This window comes from Lissotriton vulgaris, chromosome 12 (genome assembly GCF_964263255.1).
Source record: "Lissotriton vulgaris chromosome 12, aLisVul1.2, whole genome shotgun sequence".
Lineage (NCBI taxonomy): Eukaryota > Metazoa > Chordata > Amphibia > Caudata > Salamandridae > Lissotriton > Lissotriton vulgaris.
In genome coordinates this window covers 543,393,120-543,414,812 of record NC_141700.1, presented here as the reverse complement: position 1 = coordinate 543,414,812, position 21,693 = coordinate 543,393,120, and the positions used below count along the sequence as shown (strand labels likewise).

The 21,693-nt window shown below is 45.7% G+C and overlaps 1 protein-coding gene across 1 annotated transcript in view; it reads left to right on the top strand.

Annotated features, from left to right (window-relative positions):
• VANGL2 (VANGL planar cell polarity protein 2) overlaps positions 1 to 21,693 on the top strand; it is a 282,060-nt gene that overhangs the window by 227,343 nt on the left and 33,024 nt on the right. The window contains exon 5 of the mRNA XM_086945339.1: positions 19,477 to 20,084. Coding sequence (XP_086801465.1) covers positions 19,477 to 20,084 — 608 coding nt within the window. The remainder of the gene's footprint in view (positions 1 to 19,476; positions 20,085 to 21,693) is intronic.

Genomic DNA, 21,693 nt, shown 5'->3' with positions numbered 1-21,693 from the left:
GCACAACTTTAAAAAGCGAAAAGCACTGGGAGGAATATTCAGAGAGTGTGAGCGCCAAAATGTTTATGATTTCATCCTCATACCACAGCTGGTAGTTCTGGGTCAGTAGAAATGGCACCGCTTCTTAAACATGATCTCTTAGCTCTTTGGAACACACTGTGCATGCTGCTGTTCACTGTGCTGGTCCACCGCCCAGTTCCCACGCCAGAATCATCATTGTTACCTTTGAAAAAGTTAAAGTGCAAATGGAGCAGATTTTGTATACGTTTGATATATCTGTTCCAGATGAGAAGACTAGTTGCTCCCCTGAAGTGGTAGACAAGCTAGTACTTGAACTTATTTTTTTTAAGTTCAAAAGAACTTATTGAAGCTAATAGTCCTATATGGTTGCAGCTGAAGGTTTGCAGCATTAATCTGCATTAGATTCAAACTGACGTATAGTGGGTCATACCGACTGTTTGTTAAATGTGGAAACATCACTCTGTGGGCATTAAACTCAAGAGTTTGCCTGATGTGTGACCATCCCATTACTTTTCTGAAAATGTGTTTTCGTCAGTTTTGTGGGCGGACCGCAAAAATATTTCTCAATTTTTAAAAACCCTAACCACACTGGCTGATAGAAGCCTGCATGCTCTGGGTTTTTAGCAAGCTTTCTCTACAATCCTCCACCCATATGCATTGTTAATGCTTTAGAAAGGATTTGAAACTTAGATTTGCAAAATACTATTGAAAATGTTTTTAAATTTCACAAGAGGTAGAATTTGTTGGTGAGTGGCCTTGAACTTTTCATGCAGTAAATTGACATATTTTTGGTTATATTGCAAACACTCAAGTCTGCATCCTAGTGTACTGAATGAAAGGTTCTGCTCAGGAAATCAGCAATATGAAAATCATTCATTGTATAGATCAATAGATCAACATTTACCTCTGTGGTCCTTTCTACATTGATGCGCATTAACTATCGGGGGTGGTTAGTATGACTGCCGATGATGTCAAGTTAAAGCCCCCAATGGCAGGTACATATCCTCCATCTTCAGATTGTATTTTAAGCTATTGGGTTTAGAAGCAAAGTAGTACTCTTAGTAGTTGGACTGGCCATCCTTTGGTGGAAATTTGCAGGGAATGAAGGGAGGGAAGAATGTAGATTTGGTAGTACCCCTGGATTGTTAGCACAAGGATTCGCATCTTTGGATGCTCAATTATAAGATCTAGTGTAGCTGGAAATCTTCCCAAAAACAAACCCAGTGTGACCATGGAAAGATGCTTGAGTGCGTAGTTTTGAATTGCATCCTGTGGCCACACCCTGCTGCTTTTAAGTTAAACACTGTTGCAAGCACGAAACTCACTCTAGATTGTAAAGCAGATGGCAAACAGTTTGATTGCTCTCGTCTCGGCATCCTTTATTCTGAGGAGCCAGGATATAATTAGCTGGAGTGCCTATTGATTCATGAGCCACTTATCTGATTCTAGCCACCGGCCAAAAAAGGGCCATTGTTTCAGTACATGGAAAGAAAACAATTACATTTAGTTGTGCCGATGAGCAGTGTTCAGTGGTCCCGTTGGGCTGGTGCCCAATTTTAAGCCCTTAGTGAAATTGGATGAGACGCTGGTCTGTTTGCGTCACTACATGTTCTGCGTTCTGATTGGTTGTCGATTATGTTTTGTGAATGTTTTGAGTTTTTACTTATGACAGATGCTTTACATCTACCACTCCCCCACCCTACGTTTCTATAAATTGTCTTCTGGACCAAAGCCTGATATGCTTGGACTGGGAGGCAAGAAGGCAACACCAGCAACGTTTCAGTTGTAAGTAGTTGTAGATGGCTTGAATGCTGAAATAATGGAGGCACACATCTAGGAAAACGTGTGTAAATATAATCTCATATGGAGCATTGTTTGAAATCATCTTCTGTTTCCATGTTGAGCTTCTGTGATGACTTGTTTGACATGCGCATTCCTAGGACGCTCTGATTTAGGACACTACCGTCACAGTAGTTGCTATGTGAGATGGTGGGTTTCTGAGACGTTAGTGGGGCTTGGTAGAGTTGGCTAAGTTGCACATGCTCTCTGGAAAATATTTGCTTTCAATATATGATTATGCTGATGTCGAATTAGCCCTGTCCCCTGATTTAGAAGGTGACAACAGACATGCTAAAATAAGGGATATATTGTCACCCCTTCTTCAGTCTTCCGGGGCAGATTTTTCTTAGCAGGTCAAACCCTCCCTCAACAATATGGTTTGTTGGCACCCTCACCTGCAGACCCTCAGGACCACGCACCAGTTTCTGCAATGTCATCGCCAAATTCATCACCCCACCAGACACCCAGTCCAAGCACTACATCTTCTTCAGAGACCTCAAGTCCTCCTGGACAACCGCACAGACACCAACTCCAAAAAAAACCTGGACCGCCTGGAGAATATCGGCCTGACCCAGCTGGTCACCGACTCCACACACACAGCAAGACGCGCACTGGACCCTATTTTAATAGCCAACGATTGTCAAATGTAGCCATGCCACAGAACTCGCCTGGACCGACCACTTCACCATCGCAAGATCACCGTGCACCACCACCGTTACCCCTTCCACACCCCTTCCGCAGCAGGAACAAAGTGACACAGACCCAATGGATGGACGTCCTCCACACCACCCAGCATGACCCCGCAACCATCCTGGAACAAGTAGTTCGAAACTTCACCGCCTGGATCACCAACACCTCCAACCGAGTCGCCCCATTGAACAAGCCAAGAGCCATATAGCCACCAAACAAATCAGTTGGTACAAGCCAGAACTCAGGACATTGAAACACAGCTGCAAACAGCTGTAGAGAAGATGGCGCACCAGCAGAGACGATTAACAAAGCAAGAAAAATCCCCACTCTATACAAGCAATTGTCACTATTCCTATCTTTGTGGGTTTTAGTAAAAACAGCTAGTGTACAGCTAGACAAAAACACACAATAAACAACAGTATAGTTCTCCATACGTCAGTGGAGCACTGCACAGAGACAAAAAGTGGTTAAAAACTACAAGATTTATTATAAAAAAAGGAATTTTCCTCGACATATTAAAAAACAATACACATTTCATATTAAGACACCGTCTTAATATGAAATGTAAATTGTTTTTTAATATGTCAAGGAAAATTCCTCTTTTTTTTATAATAAATCTTGTAGTTTTTAACCACTTTTTGTCTCTGTTCAGTGCTCCACTGACGTATTGAGAACTATACTGTTGTTTATTGTGTGTTTTTGTCTAGATGTATACTGCTGTTTTTTACTACAAAACCACAAAGATAGGACTAGTGACATTTGCTTGTATAGAGTGGGGATTGTTCTTGCTTTGTTAATTATTCACACTGCCCCTATTGGACTCAAGGGTATCTCCCTGTTGTTTTGTGGCATCAACAGAGACACCACAGACTGAGCCACTTTCAAGTCATCCCTCAAAAAATACCACCAGCTACTAAAAGACAAGAAAAAAGACACCCTGACAAAACAGCATCAAAGCAAGTAGCACCCACACCAAGGACCTCTTCAGCATCGTCGGAGAATTCTCCTACCTTATGGCCGCCAAGAACATGATCCCTCCCTCACAGGAACTCTACAGCACTCTGGCAGACAACTTCCTCCTCAAGATATCTACCATCTACAATATCTTCGAGTCCCAACACACTGACCTCCACATCCTCCTCGCTCCATCTGAAGCCTCTCCCAATAGCCACTCACAACTTTAAAACACCTCACCACACAGAACACCCCAGCCATTATGAACTCCATCCACCCTCTGCTGACCCCACCAAACTCCAGAACTACTGCCCCATCTCGCTGCTCCCTTTCCCCACCAAAGTCCTCGAGAAGGCCATCAACCGGCAGCTCACTGAATACCTGGAGAAAAACAACCTGCATGACGCCTCCCAATCTGGTTTCCGTGCCAACCACAGCACCGAGACTGCCCTGATAGCTGCCACTGACTACGTCCACTTCCTCCTTAACATAGAGAATTGGCGGCCCTGATCCTCCTCCACCTCTCTACAGCTTTCGACCATAGTATCTCACCGCACACTCATCAAAAGACTGCACCACATCGAGATCTAGGAAGATGCCCTCAGATGGGTTGCATCGTTCCTCACAGGCCGAACACAGAGAATCTGTCTCTCTCCTTTTGCCTTGGAGCCCTAGAGCACCATCTGCAGCATCCCTGAAAGGTTCGTCCCTCAGCCCCACCCTCTTCTACACCTACATGACACCTCTAGCTGACCTCGTCAAAACCCATAACCGCAACATCACATCCTACGCCGACAACACCCAGCTCATCGTCTCGCTCTCAGCAGACCCCACCACCACGAAGACCAACTTCCTCAGCTGCATGAAGAACGTCGCTGACTGAATGAGTACCAACTGTCTAAAGCTCAACACTGACCTGAGTAAAATGCAGATCTTCTGCAACAACGCCTCTACTTGGAACGACACCCTGTTGCCCGCCAAACTCGGACCCACACTGACAGACCATGCCTGCCACCTCGGCATCATCCTGGACAATGAGCTCACCATGAAGTGACAGATCAACACTGTCTCCTCCTCCTGCTTCCACAGCCTCCCATGCGCCGAAGAATCTTCAGATGGCTCCCCATCAGCATCAAGAAACTGTCTTACAAGCTCAAGTCGCCAGCCAGCTGGACTACAGTAATGTACAGTATGCAGGAACTACCACAAAACTCATGAGGAGACTACAGTCAATACAGAACTCAGCGGCCAGACTCCTCCTCTACCTGCCAAAGCAGACCCACATCACCCCACATCTTAGGAACCTCCACTGGCTCCCTCTCTAGAAAAGATGTCTATTCAAGATATTGACACACACCTACAAAGTCCTCCATGAGCTTGTACCAGCATACATCAACCACCGCCTGAACTTTCACCAACCGTCCGGAGCTCTTCGCACTGCCACCCGTGCCCAGACACTGCGCATCCACCGAAGCCTCAGTATCCTTCTCCTACCAAGCTCCCAAGTCCTAGAACAGCCTTCCACTTCATCTCGGGACTTCACCCTCACTGGAAGAATTCAGGAAGAGACTCGAGATCTGGCTTTTCGACTGAGCTCTGCTACCTAGTGCCTGGATAACTTCACGGGTGATTGGCAGTGCTATACAAATACTGGTTGATTACAGAAACCTCTTGGCTCCATATGGACAGCCCTATGAGGATCCATCATTATGCTGACAATGCACAACTTTACTTCAAAACAATTCAGCTGCTCACACAATTAAACGGCTCATAACTCAGAATCTGGAGGTGATATCTGGAGGTAATACCTGTAGGAGGATAGGGTCTGCTTCCTATGATTACCCTACTTTTTGCTGTGTTTGACTGGTTTTACGACTTTAGTCTGGCTGTGGTCCTGCTAATCAGGACCACAGCCTAGCTGTTCTCTCTCTAAATTGATACCATGTACTTTAGGTACATACCAGATAGGTTACTGGGTTACCCTTGTGAGTCCCGGTAGCTGGTACCCAGGGCATAGGTACCCCAGAGGCCTACCAGGGGCTGAAGCATGTATTGTGTCACCCCTGGTTAGCCTTCCAAACTAACACCACAGGTCTGCACTTGCAGCCTGGGTAAGGTGGTGTAAGCACCCCTTACTTAGATATAGTATACCTATTTCTACCTTTACTTATAGACACACAGTAACCTATAAGTCACTCCTATGGCAGGCCTTGACAATCCTGAAGGCAGAGTGCTTGGTTTTGTGTGAGAGGGTGCCCTAGCAAGAGCTGAACCCCTCTGCAGCTTTCGGAAATACCTCCTTGTAGCTGTTCTATGATATAGCCATACCATATACTCTTAAGTGCATTATAACCCTCGCAGTTAATGCTAACTTTGGTTTGGCTTATCAAAACATGGCGTGTAAGGTGTCAAACACTTTGGAATACTACCCCACGCCAATTCTGGCGGCGGGGGTAGCATTCCACCCTTCTAGAGGGAAAAGACATGTACCCACTGGTATACCCGGTTAAATTTAAATAGAGCCCCAGCATCACAAAATGGATGCTGCTGCCACAGACACGAGTCTGCCCTCATGCTGCTGGACGAAACTCCGGCAGGGGAGGCCTGGACAATAGGTTTCCTGTCCAGGGAGATGCTAGCACCTCCCCAGATAGGCTTTAGTGTATTGGGGCAGGGTGGGTTGCATTCAGTGAATGCTTTTCAGACACTGCCTGGGGCACACAAGGTGCTCCATGCATTTCCCAGTTCAAACTGGTCGCTGGGGCGCTCAGCCCCAGCTCTGGCGCGAAACTGGACAAAGGGGAAGGGGTGTAACCACCCCCTCCCCAGGTCCTCCCATAGGTGGGACCCTAGAGTTAGTCCAACCCCTAAACGTACTATAAGAATAGGAACCCAGTCGCTAGGACTTTAGATTACCCTGGAGGAAACTCTGCCACATATATCTTGGACCTTCGACATTCCATATCGACTGGAAGACGGAAGAAATCTCCCTTGTGGTCAAGGAGTGACCACCCTGTCCAAACAGGCACCAACAGCATCTTTGCCGGTCTGCATTTTCGAGGCTCCCGAAGAATCTGCGACACAAGACACGGACTTCCAGACATCTCTAAAGCTGACACGAGTTCCCAGCAGAGCTGAAACCTGTAGCTGGCACGAGAAGCGTGGGACTAGAACTCTTTGCAACTGCATCTACTTCCCGAGGTATCCCAAAGTTGTGCATTGGGGTATTTGAAGCCCCTGCCCGAGCACCTTTTGCACCGAAGTACAGAGGCCAGCACTCCACGAGTGACCCGCGAGTCCCCTTTTTTTACCGCCGCTAGAGGCTCCTTCGCTGTTCCTAGTCCTTTGGCTAGTGAGCCCCCACAAAGGCCAATCCTTTGTTTCTTGAGCTTTCCTAGTTGCTCCAGGTGTGCTCTGACTCCACGCCAAAGAAGGAGTCCCTCAGACCTTGCTGGTCTGAACCAAAGCCAATCTTGTCGTCTTGCATGGGTTGCTGTTGCCAAGGCTTCTAGGGTCCAATCCGGATTCTGACGCTGCAGCACTCTACATCCTTCGTGGGACAGCTCGAATCCAGCACCTGGTCGTCGTCGAGGCCTCCTGGTCCTCGTGGCTGAAGAGTCAAGCTTTACCTCTTTCACCTGAAAACACCTGACATCAGCTGGCATCTTCCTGTCGCCATCCTGGTCACTGGCTAGTGACCCAGACTCTGTCCCCCTTGCTTTCAGGTTCTTCACATCTCCGATCTACCCTTGGATCCACCCGCACACTTTTCCTCTGGTCGCCTGCATTTCTTTGCAGCTCTCCATTGGAATCGACAACAAAACCTGACCCAAAAGACACCTATGCACCCGGCTTCCCTGGGTGAGGTAACACGAGTACTCCGGTGCTCCGTTGGGTCTTGACTCTCGAAGTGTCCAAGTCTAAAACGGTTCCATCGTAGTTCACCTCTAAGTGCCCTTAATCTTTAAAATTGTAACTTGTTTGTTCTCCATAGAAAGTCAATGGTGATTTGCGGCTGTGTTTAGACACTGAGCACGTCCCCGTGGGTCTCCTGTGTCCCTAGATTGGGTGGTTTCTGGTTGCCCCAGCGGTTCTACAGGCCCTAGACCTGCTTTCTAACCCTCATGTGGTTCTTACACCGCTATTTTAGTATATGGTTTGTGAGGCCCCTAGGGCATAACGTATACTGTGCAACTTATTGTATGCTAATTAAGTTCCTTGTATTGTACTTTTACCTCTGCCCTCATAAAGAGACCAAAGGGGTTGTGTTTAGAATAAATACATATATATTTCATATACCTTGTGTGGTGTACTTTCATTTGATCATTCAAGAGATTATAACTGGTAAAACAACTCGCTTAACTCTCCTCTAAATCTTAGCCTGAAGGCTGCTCTCCACAGCTACAACTAGGATAGCTTTCTATAAAGGTTGACTTTAAACCTACCATCAATAAGAGTCGTTTGGACTGGTGCAAGGTGCCCACTAGAATAGTGGACATCATATGCCAGGCCAAATTCTCACAATACCAAACTAGATAGTAAATATCTACCTAATGCACAGTCAGACTAAGATTCATTCTGCCTGTTGAGCAACAAACAAGACATCAAGCATGCCCTCTGAGATGAACTTGACAGTGGAACACCCCAGATCACATTCAATGGAGAATCACTTTAATTCATGCCAAAGACTTCTCCTTATAGGAACACATCACCAACAAAAGCCAAGACAACATGATACCTCTGTCTCATGAAGAAGCATGAAACCTTCCTATCCAAAAGAAACTTCAAATAACATTGCATGGGGTCTCCTTTCATCGACCCTTCTGCAATGACTGCGGACTTGGTTAGAATATGAGGTGAAATGCGATGGCCAAATGCATTTCTTTTTACATTTTCCTCATGTATACCGCAGTTTTACCAAGTATAAATGAGGGAATTAGTATTTAGTGGCATCGTAAGCCTTTACAGTTTAAGGATACTGTTACTGAGTAAATCTTGTCCAATCTCTGGAACTTGGTGATGGTGGCCCACTAAGGGTTTCTAATCGCACTCTTACCAACATGGCTGCTGTTATGTTTCCACACTATCTGGGAGTGTTACCATTTGAGAGTCCATTGAAAAGACTCCTGGAGGGACTGGTATGAGACCCATTAAGCTTATACTGGTTAAGACTCCGGTTTTTTATGACTGTGCAGGAAAAAAAACGCAGTCAGGCGCAGGGCTCCATGGCCATTTCACATGAAGGGGACATTCCCGATCTAACAGTCTTGTACAGATCGAGTGACTCTTTTCAGTACCTTGTATAGGGTTATGAGACTCAAGTGTCAAAATATTCTATGCTGTAATCTACAGTTCCCAGAGCCAAAGCGAAATCCTGCTTGCGGTTCTTGGATTTTGTATGTTCAGGATTACAACGCAATATGTTTCTGAAACACATTCGCTTGAACTTTCTCAGTTATAAATGACCTATTTATGTAATCCTTTCTACTTTGTTGCCAAACACTCAAGCGAGAGATTTCAGTGCCTTAATGGTAAAAGTTCTCTGTTGACAAAGATTGGATTAGATTTTAAAGTGGATGCACCTCTCCTTTCTAAACAGAAAAGAAGCATTGAGCCTTTATTTTGCAATCTGTTATGGTTATCTTTGCCAATTTCTAATACTTTTATTGTTAGCTGTCAGTAATGACTCATTGCTGAACATTTTTATACCTCAAGTCCTGATTCTCTTTGGCCTGCTTGCGGATTACAATGTAGTGGATCACCAGATTAATCTAGATAACCCAGAAAATGGGGTACAGCCTCAAAATTCACACCTTTATACAGCGGTGTCAAGCATAGGTCCAGCAGGGCTAGATTGATGCCAGGATATCCATGTAAGGTACATTTACATACAGTTAGTGTAAATGGAACCTATTCTAATCTAGTCTGGATCTGGCTTTCATAAATCTACTTTGGAGACGAGTCCACTGCTATAGCGGGTTCATGAGGTCTTTTCAAACTGAAGGAAATAGCTTAGATCATTCTGAAATCGCAGCTGAGCAAGGTAATCACCAGTGTTGTGTTCCAGGCGTCCTTACTGGCTGTAACCTTACATTTATCTATATGTGGTCATTGTCCAGGGTAACACACCACACAATCTCAAGTTCCAAATGTATTGTATTGATATAATAATACAGGTCCGCATCCAGCAGAAATGAACTCAGAACATTGGAATACAATTGCGATTTGTCTCAAAGTCCCACTTCTCATTGAATGGTATCTGTACCTCAACGGCATCAAAGATTATGGTAATTTACAGCTCTTCTCAGAATGCCCACTGTAAATCCGATGAAACCAGTAACTATCCGATCGCCACCATTCGTAGAAAGGGTCAATCTAGAGGTATAGTTCAGTGCGGGTAGCCACCCTAAAGAACTTCAATTTGCCGCTAATAGTTGTGTGATAGGCCTTGCTTTTCTTTCAGGCAAGGTGCTTGATCAGACTTTCCATGGCCTTGGGCGGTTATGCCTCGGCAGGTGAAATCTAGTCTACACCAAGCAACAATTAAGGTGCCCAAATACCTCAATAAAATGCTAAACAAGGTAGCTAAATTATACTTAAAACTGCAGAAGTTGCGTCAAATTACTTGGCCCAGAAAGAGCTTTACCAGAACGTAATGAAGCAAATAATGATTTTAAAATACTGCGCTCGACAGGTCCTGTTGTAGAGAAGTGCCCAAATTGGTTACCTATTTAGTTTATAGGTGAACTCGGTGCAAGGTGTTTATACAGGAGAAGCCCCCACTGATAATTTCCAAGCCGCAACTGTTCTGCTTTTTTTTTTAAATATGTTTAGATTTATATACGTATCATATTGGGGATAGTGTTCCTATGTGATTCAGTTCCCTTTTCTGCCTTTGTACCAATATCTCTCAGCTTGTAGACTGCGATGGCAGTGACCAACCAGAAATGGACACGCTCCTGTGTTAAATTACGTCAAGGCTCGCCGATATCAGTCTGTGGTCCTCCTGTTTCAGTGCTGTCACATCCTACTTGCGTTTCTCTGTGCCCTTGCATCAAATTTACATTACCTGCAGTGCCTTTCATGGCTGAAGTTCCTCTAGTTGGGTGTTGGTTGGAAATTTTGTTGAGGGGAATCTCTGTGCTGAATGATCCAACACTCCTCAGATTTCTGGAGCCCATCTTCTGGAAAACCACAAATCTAGCCATAAGGGACCCGTCTTCTGTCCCTCAGTAGTGCACTGAAGATGAGCATGCTCAAGAAGGTGTTTGACATCCATGGAACCATCGTCTGGACCTCCTCATCTTTATTGAGGGATCGAAACAACCAGTTGTGCACAGAAACCCACTTTACCAGTAACGCTGTGCACCTCACGGCGCTGAGTTGCTTCCTCTGCGCCCAACCCAGGGGTCAACTCACGTGGTATACTACTAACATTTTCCCAAACTCTGTGAGAGGAAAGGATAGTTACGATGTAATAAAAAAAAATACGAATAGACCTACTGTTAGCATTATGTTAAGATTCAAGGTTGGGAATTCTGGCTGAAGCGGTGGTAGGACAAAGTAAAGCTCATTTCAGTGTTATGAATTAGTGGGAGAAGTAAGCGTAGGCCAAGCAAAATGTATGGGGAAGTAAATGCATGTAGACATATTCAGCTGTGTGTAACACATTGACTGGAGCAGAACCTTTGCACAGTGCAGAGACAAAATAACTGCATGCAAAGAGCCAAAAGCCCCCAGCAAAATTGTTTCCCTGGAAAAATTGAGTCACAAAAGTAAATGCCGAAGATCTGTGCCAAAGTTACTAGAGAGATCTGTTTAAAAGCAAAAACGGGGATGCATTTGCAAGCGCAGTTAAAATGCCTTTAACAATTTTGCCTGCATGTTTGGAGCAAAGGAACCTTGCAATTAGCAGATTGCTCGATTTTTTTTTAAAAGTGGGGCATGTTGGCACTGTACAAAACGCTGAAAATGGTTATGCTGTGAATTTGGATCTCTTTTCTCACAATGTACGAGACCGCCAGTGTAGTCTGCAAGAGAGGCACTATTTAAGACTTGCAAAGGCCCTAGTGTGTGTATGCAGCTGATTGTCACCTTTCAAACTACTTTTCTTACAATTTTATTTTTCTAACAGAACAGGTTGCGTTTAATCGACACAGAATATTGCAACATTGCCAATCTCATCCTGTAGCACAGTTTCACAAAACACACAGAACCCTCCTAAGCCTCAGATTCCCTCAGTTGTTTCATTGATCGTCTAGGCAGGTGGTACATATAAGCTGTTCTTCAACTCCGACCAGTGCTGGGCGTCCCCTTCACTATTTTGTAATCATAAATCCCAGCCATTCGAGTGATAAGCACATGTGCCCCAACGGGTTGTGGGTATCGTGTTTTAGTATGCTGCATTGCGGAGTTTTGTGAGAGCAGACAAAACAATTGTGGCAATGCCAAGGTAGGGAGAGAGTGTACCAAGGCTCACAGTGTGATGTTGTTTTTTCAGGGAGGCCTGTCATTCGTATGGGCTAATGCGATCAATGCCTCATCCCAAGTAGATATTCTTACATGTCGCTTTGCCCGCTTGCGTTATGTGGCTTCGGCCGTGCGCTTCACCGCAGCCCATTTTAACAATTCTTTAGCCCTAGTTACTGTATGTGGTGCTGTCATTTATTTCCAAGGTGTGGCTAATTGTTGTTTCACAAGGATTTAGCACTTGGTCTACAGATGTTTGACCTTGATTACATTACAGAATAACTCAAATTTTTCTAACTACCACTTTTCTGCTCTTTGTATAGGAGGGTAAAGTCACACCCTTCCGGGCGTGCCCTGTGCAATTAGGTTTTTCTTTGAATTTCTCTCTCTTATACTAGATGCTGTAGGTGACTAGGGTTACAAAATTGCTCCATGTCATGAGGACATCTCAGTTCCAGTTGTTATAATTTATTGTAATTATCCAACTCCCGCTTCCACCTATGCTAGTTAGCGCTGAAGGATAGACCAAGAGGAGTGAAAAGGAAAAAGAGACAGAGGGTGAAAAGCAAGTAAACTATTCATCCTTGAGCAGAGGCCGTACATTTGTTTAGGAAGATATTCTTTTGGGTGCAAGGAGACACCGCCTCTGGTGACCCTCAGAGGTTAGTTTTGAATTTTCAAAAGACCGAAGTGGATTCAACCACAAAATTGTAGAAGAATGTAACCATGTTTGTCTGTTGGCTTTACAGTCATTGTTACAGGTAAGTAACTTAGTTTTGTTTTCTCTTAAAAGTATGATTTAAAACCCTCATTGGGGTTGGTAGATGTTTATTTATTGGATAAAGTGGGAGAGCTATTTTTCAGACCTACAAGCTAATTTGAGGAGTATTTATAATAGTGGTTCTCTGTTTGAGGTCACATCAACAACAAATATCTTTCTCGTGCCACCAAGATGACAGGTCTTATGGTAATCAAGGCCTCGACTGGTCATTGTTACAGAAATATTTATTGTAGTGTGGGAAAGAACTATAAACGTATGGAGAGGACCTTTGTAAAATGCCACTTGAAGTGTAATAGTTATAAACCGTTGGATTATATTTGTAGCTATATAGTGTTTTTATTTAGGGAAGACAGTAGACAAAAACTGTACTTTATAGCGATGTGGGAGTGGAGTATGATAAATATGGGGTTTTATGTATGACAAATCTTGACTGACCTTGTGCTGTACACTTAAGTCCGTACCTACTAAACCCACATCTTTAAACATCAATAGGGTAACTTTGTTAACCTCAGGACCTAGGTAAAATATAGTACAACAAGCATTTGCAATGCAATAGGTCTCACATTTGCGAGAGTGTAAAGTCTTGGTATTATAAATGACAATGCCTTTTATTAATCTGTTTTGATAATTAACACTTAAATAAAAAGGCATTGTCATTTACAATGGCAATAGCTCAAACTCTTGTAAATGCGTGACCTATTTCACTTTAAAGAAGTGGCTGCCATTGTCCCAGGCTGCTTGGAAAGTAAAAGTGCGCATGGCATGCTGAATGTTGCAGGAAAGCATTGCGTGCCTACAGAAGGACAAACTCATTAAAGAAAATAGTGCTTACAGACAAAATAAAACATACCATGTAACAATAGAAGTAAAAGGGCCAGTCCTCGTGGTAGGTTTCAGATGAAGACTAGGTGGTACTAAGGAGGGGCTAACAAGCCTATTGACTGATCAGAAGCCAGCATTTACGAAGGACATTGACACAAGCCAATGACAAATAGGAAAGGAGTGTGGGTGGGGCTTCAAGGCTATACTCTGAATACAGCATGCTTCGCAGAGCAGCGCATGCACTGCCCAGGCTCGACCTTAAAAAAAACAGTGGTCCTGTCAGGGCAGAACAACTGTTTCAGATAAAATTGTTTAGTGACTGTACATATGGGGTATGAATCCGTCAAGTACACGAGAAACTGTTCGAGTTGCAGTATTTTTCATGTATTGTAACAAATATAAATCTGGATATGAAGGTGAAACTGCGGAGGGTGCAGCAGAGTGAAGACACGGGAAGCCGAGAGCCGCACCACAGCCGCACCCGAGGCAAGGAAAGGAAAGGCAGCGGGCTGTCCGCTGTTAGCGGGCAGAGGCTTCCCTAGTAGGCATTGGCATTGGCAAATACTGTCAAAATATCAGTTTCAGCGCCGGGGGTCTCCCCGCACTTCCGACACTTCAGGCTGAGCGGCCGTCGTCGTCCTAATTTCACTGCGGCAGTCTTTGGTTGTGGATCCAGCCGGTGCCGTGTCCGAGCCCCACGTCAATCACCCACAGGACCGGAGCTGCCGGCGGAGGGCGGTGAGTGGCGCACGGTGTGTGGCTGCGTGGGGGCGAGTTTCTACCCTCCAGGTGAGCCTTGTGAGCCTTGGGGCGGAGCGGAGCTTGGGGCTTGAGCCTCGGTGCCCTGAGGCGGCTCGGCTCGGTTCTTCTTCACCGAGGCGGTCTGTAGCTACTGCCTTGCTGCCCGGCCGCTCTCGGTGAAATCTGCAGCCTGTAGCCTGTAAGAGCTACTTGAGTGAGCTGTTTCCTCAGTGGCAAAACACTCCCTACTCCCGCCCCCCACTGAGAGACACTGAGAGTCACCGCATGAGCCGCAACGAGGCGCGAGGAGTGAACTGAGTGTATGGTGAAAAGCGGCAGAAAATGGACCACGGCTGTGCCACCGTGAACAGCGGCCAGCTTATACTGCCGCTCGAGTAAGGCGTTGGTGTTTGGACGTTTTGGCAGCAGGAGACTCTGGGGCAAAGACCGGCAGGACTGCGAGGACCAGCAGCCCGCGCGGCGACGCTGCGTGCTCTTCCCGCCCTCCCCACACAGGTGTGCTAAATAGCGCCTCGCAGACCCGCTCCGCGGGAGCCGCTCGAGCAAGGCGTTGGTGTTTGGATGTTTTGGCAGCAGGAGACTGAGGTAAAGACCGGCGGGACTGCGAGGACCAGCAGCCCGCGCGGCGATGCTGCGTGCTCTTCCCGCCCCTCCCCCATCGACCTATATTTGTGACCTACCCTAGCGCAACGCAGTACGCGCACGGACGCGTGCCGGGCCAAGCCCGGGCCTGTTCGAGATCGGCAGAGACCGGACCAGGCCATATCCCTTGGCTTTTTCAGCTCCCATGTGGGTGAGATAAGGAGACCTGCAAGTTTTAGAAACTGATCTTTGGGTGGTTGCTATAGATTGAGATGGCATGCCGCGAGCTGAGGAGCAAAACTATAACTTCGGCCTCTAACACAGTAGGAACACTGGATAATGTTATTATCAGAGCTAGCTCGCTTTTATCCAATGAAGTTACTATTCTGGAAAGGCGCCTATCACAGGAACTGTTAAACGCCAAAAGACACCGGACAGGGGAGCGCTTGTAAACACTCCTGGTTGCGCGGAAATGATGGACATTGCAACACAGGAAGGGCAGGCCTGTTGGGGGGGGGGGGCAAGGGCCAATACTGCACTCATGCAAGAAGATCCAACGATTGCTAAATTGAGTATGGTTTGCAAGGCTCTCCTTGGTCCTCTGGAAGCCAGACTAGCCCAGATAGTCAAGGCTGTCCACTATAGAAAGGGCTACTGTTTTGGCTGGTGAGGGCTTGGATAGGGTTACAAAGCTCTTGAGGGAGGGTGCTAAGGGGGCTAAGAAGGGCCCGGGGGATCTCAAATTGACATCTCTAATTTCCCAGTAGGTGCAGGAGCCATAGTGCAAAGGCCCCCTACTAATATTGACACTATTGTTAATGTCTTGCTGCAATAGTGGCAGAGATCCCAAGGATAGAGATGGACTCCGAAAAAACTGCTCAAAGGGAAACCCATGTAGTTGGCTGCCCGCCAAACAAGTTGGCAATGAATTTACCCCCAGAAGCGTGTCCCCTTGTGGTCGTACTAACAGGGGTCCCAGTGTTGGAGGCTTCGGCCAGGGAATCCTTCCAGTCTCTGAAAAATAAGGTTTCTAAAACAGTTGAGGAACTGTCTTCATTCATAAGCTCCATTCCTAGCGGTGCTCAGCTTGTGAATGGGGGCGACCTCAATTGTCACTTCGAGCCACTGGCAGGCCTGGTAGATGGTGGCTTTATGGAGGAGGATGCGCATTGGGCAATGCCGTCACTGCAGGCTCCATTCCCTAGGCCATGGACTTCATTGGCGGTCCAAATTACGTCACTAACTCTTAAGCACTCCATTAGGGCGTGCAATGGGCGTGTCAAATCAGATATCTCCCCAAAATGCACTTTTAACAAATTGGGCCATGAGTCTCACCTGGGTCACATATTTGTGGAAAGCCGATTTTGGGCCACAATAAGGGATTTCTCTGTAATTCCACAAAATGATAGCGACCACAATGCCTTAAGCTTAAAAATTACCATGCCTGGTGTCGCAAGGGAGACTCTGGATGCCAGTGGTGCCCCGGACCCGAGAATGATCCTAACTAATGGTAGGAGAAGAATAAAGTGGGTGAAAATAGTGGAAAGACCAGAGCAAGTCTCGGAGCTCTATGCTCTAGTCCTCCCTATTCTAGAGGAGATCAGTGCTGTAACTAATGATGAACACATTCCGGACTCTCTTTACAAGTTGGGGACCCTATACGATCAGTTAATACACAAATTGTCAGATGTGTTCTACCCTCGTGCTGTTAAATGCCCAGTAAAGGGTAGCAGGGCCACATGGTACAACTCCGCCTGCAGAAGAGCAAAGGCCGAACTTGTTTCTGCCATAAAACATAAGGCTGCTAAGTTAGTAGTACAGACTCTGAGAGCTAACTATAAGCGTGTAATGAAGTACGCAAGAGAGGAATGGAACCATGACAATTGGACTGGTCTATCTAATGCATTGACAGCTAGAGACCTACGTAAATTCTGGTCTATTGTAAATACAGGCTCGGCAGAGCCAGCGGCTGCTGTGGAGGTAAATATAGCTGAAATTGTTTGGGAAGAGCACTTCTGAACCCTCTACGCAGCAGGACCTACTAACATGGAGGGAGATACAGGGGGTTGCTGCCAGATCAAATACGGCACTTAGACACTATTGACTTCTCGGTGAAGGAGGTCACTGATGTAATTACCAAACTGGCAGCGGGGAAAGCCCCGGGACTGGACAAGCTCCTGGGTGATCTTTTCAAACACCAACCTGCAGTATGGGCCCCATACCTCTCAGTTATTTATAACGCAGTCCTGAGAGGGATGCCAATACCTGGTACTTGGCTGGGCGCAGAGATTGTCCCAGTCTTCAAAAAGGGCTCACCTCTGCTCCCAGCCAACTACAGGCCGATCAGTTTGATCGACGTCCCGCAAAAGATCTTTGGCAGGTTAATATTGGACCGCCTCCAGGACTGGCTGGAGGAAAACTCCATACTGAGCCCCTACCAGGCAGGCTTTAGAAATAATATATCTACAACGGACCAGATTCTCCGGCTAAACATGTTGTTCTGGAAGTCTGTCAAGATCGAGGGGGGAAGCCTTTACACTGTCTTTGTGGACCTGCGAGCAGCCTTCGACTTGGTCCCAAGATGCAAGTTATGGGCTGTACTTAATGAATTGGGCATTCCCCATCAAATCCTGCACATTTTAATACGCCTCCACCGGGATAACTCCGCACGGGTCAGGTGTGGAAGAAATGGCCTCCTATCGGCAAAATTCCCCGTTGGCAGGGGGGTGAGACAGGGTTGCGTTTTGGCGCCTACCCTGTTTTGCCTTTATGTCAACGGGGTAATTTCCCATTTAAATGGGATACAATATATTGACGCCCCCAAACTAGCTGGCAGCAGGGTGCCTGCGATAATGTTCGCAGACGACACCCTGCTGCTCTCAAAATCCCCAATGGGTATACAGAAGGTTTTGGATGGTTTTGTGAGATTTTGTGAGGAAAGGGGTTTGGAAATCAACGCCCTGAAAACAAAATTCATGATTTTCAATCCCCCGGCACACCAGACCCAACCCCGTAATTGGAACAACTAGACTGGAAAGAGTGCAGACTTTTGAATATCTAGGGGTAACCCTTAATGAAAATATGACGTGGGCCCCGCATCAAATTAAGTCTCAACTCAAGCAGTCCCAACTTAGGGGGTATTTTAAAACTATCCAATACCTCTACAATAAAACCTATCCGACCAGTTGTGGAGATTTACAAAACACAAGTGAGAGGGGCTGTTACTTATGGGGGTGAACTGTGGGGGCATGCCTGTAGGCCTGAGATCGTGGGCATAGAAGATAAATTTCTCAGGCAACTGTTGTCGCTGCCCACTAGTACTCCCCTGTTACCTATCAGACTTGACATGGGACTTCGGCCAAAAGACTAGGTTGTGGGCCTGAAGCCTCTAGCCTTTTGGAGGAGATTATGGAGCACCCCGGAGTGATCTCCCTATAGACAGGAATTATTGAATATCCTAAGGCTACCCAATGCGTTGAAAATCCAGTGGCTTGTATATATTAAAAATGAATTTTTCATGCTAGGGATTCCCCAAGTGTGGCACAACCCTGAAATTGCTTGCCCTAGGACCTCAAGAAAAAGCTTGTCCAAACTTTTTTATGAAAGCAAATTAACTGCCTCTACCGGCAGTGTACACAGCGGCACTCTAACAGATTGCTTTTTAAAGGCCAAGGATTTTTATCATTTTGAAATTGTAATGGATGATGTTTTGCCTGTTTTTACGAGGAAGTTGTACTTGCAGTGGAGGTATGGTACATTACCAATCAGAGCTTTTACATGTAAATGGTCTTCAGCGGCTTTGAAAAATTGTCCTAATTGCAGCTGTGACCTTGAAACTGAAACACATATCATGTTTTATTGCCCCGCCTATCGAACAATGAGGGAGGCACTGGCTGGTGCCCTTATGCAAAAACATGCAAATTACACAGTGCATGCAAGCCTATCGCATTCTTAAAACCGACTTGTCACCTATAGTGGGTTTTTTCTGTTGCAAAATTTCTCATGGCGATATGGCAAAAACGCAGGGGTGTGCTGAACACTCTACAACTTGGTTAATGCACATGCACTTTACAAAGAAAAATTCTCCAGCTGATGAGTGGAGGTTATTGACTGATTTGAGTTATCTACCACACAGACTTGTATCAGTATGAATTTGTTTCTTCATCCAATGTCTTTTAAAATGAGAAATGTGTTTTTGTCATTGTATGTACATCTTTTAGGGCATGTATTGCCGAAATAAAGATTATGAAATGGAAAATTGATATTTGCAAAGAAAGTGTTGGCGGCTGCTCCATAAGGGCAAAGTGAGAGTGCAGTGCAACTAGTGAAAAAGTCTCTGACTGGGCACACTAAATTCAGATTCAGTACAGCAATCTCCTACTGCCTTGAGAGAGTCATTTTTCAGGACCTGTATGTGCAGGGCCAGATGTAAGTATTTTTGGTTGTCCTTCAGGGATATGGAATCAGTGCTTCTCGTTTGTTGGTTGTGCAATGTCAGATGTTTAACTGTGATTTGAAAAAGGCAATTCATTGATATCTTCTGTTTGTCTGAACAGGATGATAACTGGGGCGAAACCACAACAGTTGTGACTGGTACCTCGGAGCATAGTATTTCTCACGATGACATTACACGCATCACTAAGGACATGGAGGACAGTGCTCACTTGGACTGCTCCCGGCACCTGGGCGTTGCCCTGGGTGGGGCGCTGGCATTGCTGTCCTTTCTTTCACCTATCGCCTTCATGCTGTTGCCTCAAATACTGTGGCGTGATCAGCTAGAGCCCTGCGGCACGGCCTGCGAAGGCCTCTTCATCTCGGTGGCCTTCAAGCTCCTCATCCTGCTTTTCGGCAGCTGGGCGCTCTTCTTTCGCCGCCCCAAGGCCTTTTTCCCCCGGGTGTTTGTCTTCAGGGCCCTGCTGATGGTGCTGGTCTTCCTCCTGGTGATTTCCTACTGGCTGTTCTATGGTGTGCGCATCCTGGACTCGAAGGACCGGAACTACCAAGGAATTGTGCAGTACGCAGTGTCCCTGGTGGATGCGCTACTGTTTGTGCACTACCTGGCTGTAGTGCTCCTGGAGCTACGGCAGCTGCAGCCCCAGTTCACCATCAAGGTGGTTCGATCAACAGATGGAGCCAGCAGATTCTACAACATCGGACACCTCAGGTAAATCAGGGGCATGGGGGACTTGTGTTAGACGATTGCCATCTATGTCCACTCCGATGCATCCTTAATGCACTGCGCTTGTTCATTCAGGGACCCTTGGCTAATCACTCGCTGTCGCTTCGAAGGGCGTTGATCGATACACCATGTCTTCTGCATGGAGGACCTATTCACCTGTCTTGTACAGCAGAGCAGATTCCCGCTTCTCCTTACTGCATACAAATCGATTGTGCATCTTTTAGAGCAAGCAAAAAGTTTAGCTAATGCACTTCTGAATGTGCAGTGTTTGGTGACCTTCCGCTACCTAGTCTATTTTACCAGTAGAGATCTGTTCGATATGAAATGCTTGGCTCGCTGTTTCCATAGTGGCAGAATAGTGTTGGCATTTAAAAAAAGCAAAATCCATTGGGGATAAAAGTTTGGAAGAAACACACTTGTGGTATATACTCACCTGCCATTATGTTCCTGATTGAAAGTTAAGTGTAATATAAAGATGTACCAACCACCCACATCCCAAAACAAAGACGAAGTAAGAAATGGGGACTTGCAGCCTTGGCATCTCATTGGTCACCTGTGCACCCCATCGCTTGTGCTCTGAGGCAAATACATGCTCTGGAAAAAAATATTTCCACCCTTTCTCCTCAAATAGACCCTCCCTATCCTTGGGTCAGTGCAGGAAGTGTTAAAGGGCAGTTCGTTTTGCAGTAGTGTGCTGTATATGTGCTGACCCTGACTTAAGCACATTTTAAATGTCAAGGATTTTCACCCAACTTGCTGTAACACAGTTAACTTAAAAAAATGTATTATTATTAGTTCATATTAGTTTCCAAACATAAAAATATGTATATAATCAAACCATCATTCAATAAGTAGAAAAACATTTGTACGTTGACCTAAAGAGAGTCTGTCTAGTTCCTTGAAATAATTAATAATAGTAAAGTTATTATTATACCTTAGAGAAGATATAGTGTGCGTTTAAAAATCCACACAGGCTGGAGAGTAGTAAAAACATTGTACTTGAACAGGGCCAAACGTTACTAGCGGAGTTTCTCTCAAAAGACTGAGCTTCTCCTGCATAAACCTTTTTAGCCACAAATAAGAGCGCCAAGCCCAGTCTAGCTATCCTGGGTACATGGACGGTTTGTAGTCCTAATGTGCTGGCTGTATAGTATAAGATGGTTATCATGGCAGGTTTGCAGTCTTAGAGCAACCTACCTCTCTGGATTTGTAAAAATGGACCTTTGTTTTGATGTAGTCCTCCAAGGTAGACTAGTGACGCACTTGATCCTGCTCGCTAGCGGTCACATAACCACCTAAAACATGGCAGCCAGGTTGCCGCTCTAAGCCAATCTCCTTCCGGTTGACCTGATGAGCTCCACTGGTGCAGCCAGTCTCCATCCCAGGGTATGTTTCAACAAATGCCCTTTGATCCCATGAATACTATCCTTGCATTTAAGATTGGGATGATTTTTACACTGACTCAAATATTGGCATCAACTGAGGCCTCTGTTTACATTCAGTGAAATGAAAATAATTGCATTTTATTTGCCTTACACATTGCCATTTCAAACCCCACCAGGGGTTCTAGGTCTCAGACATTTTCTTATTCAAC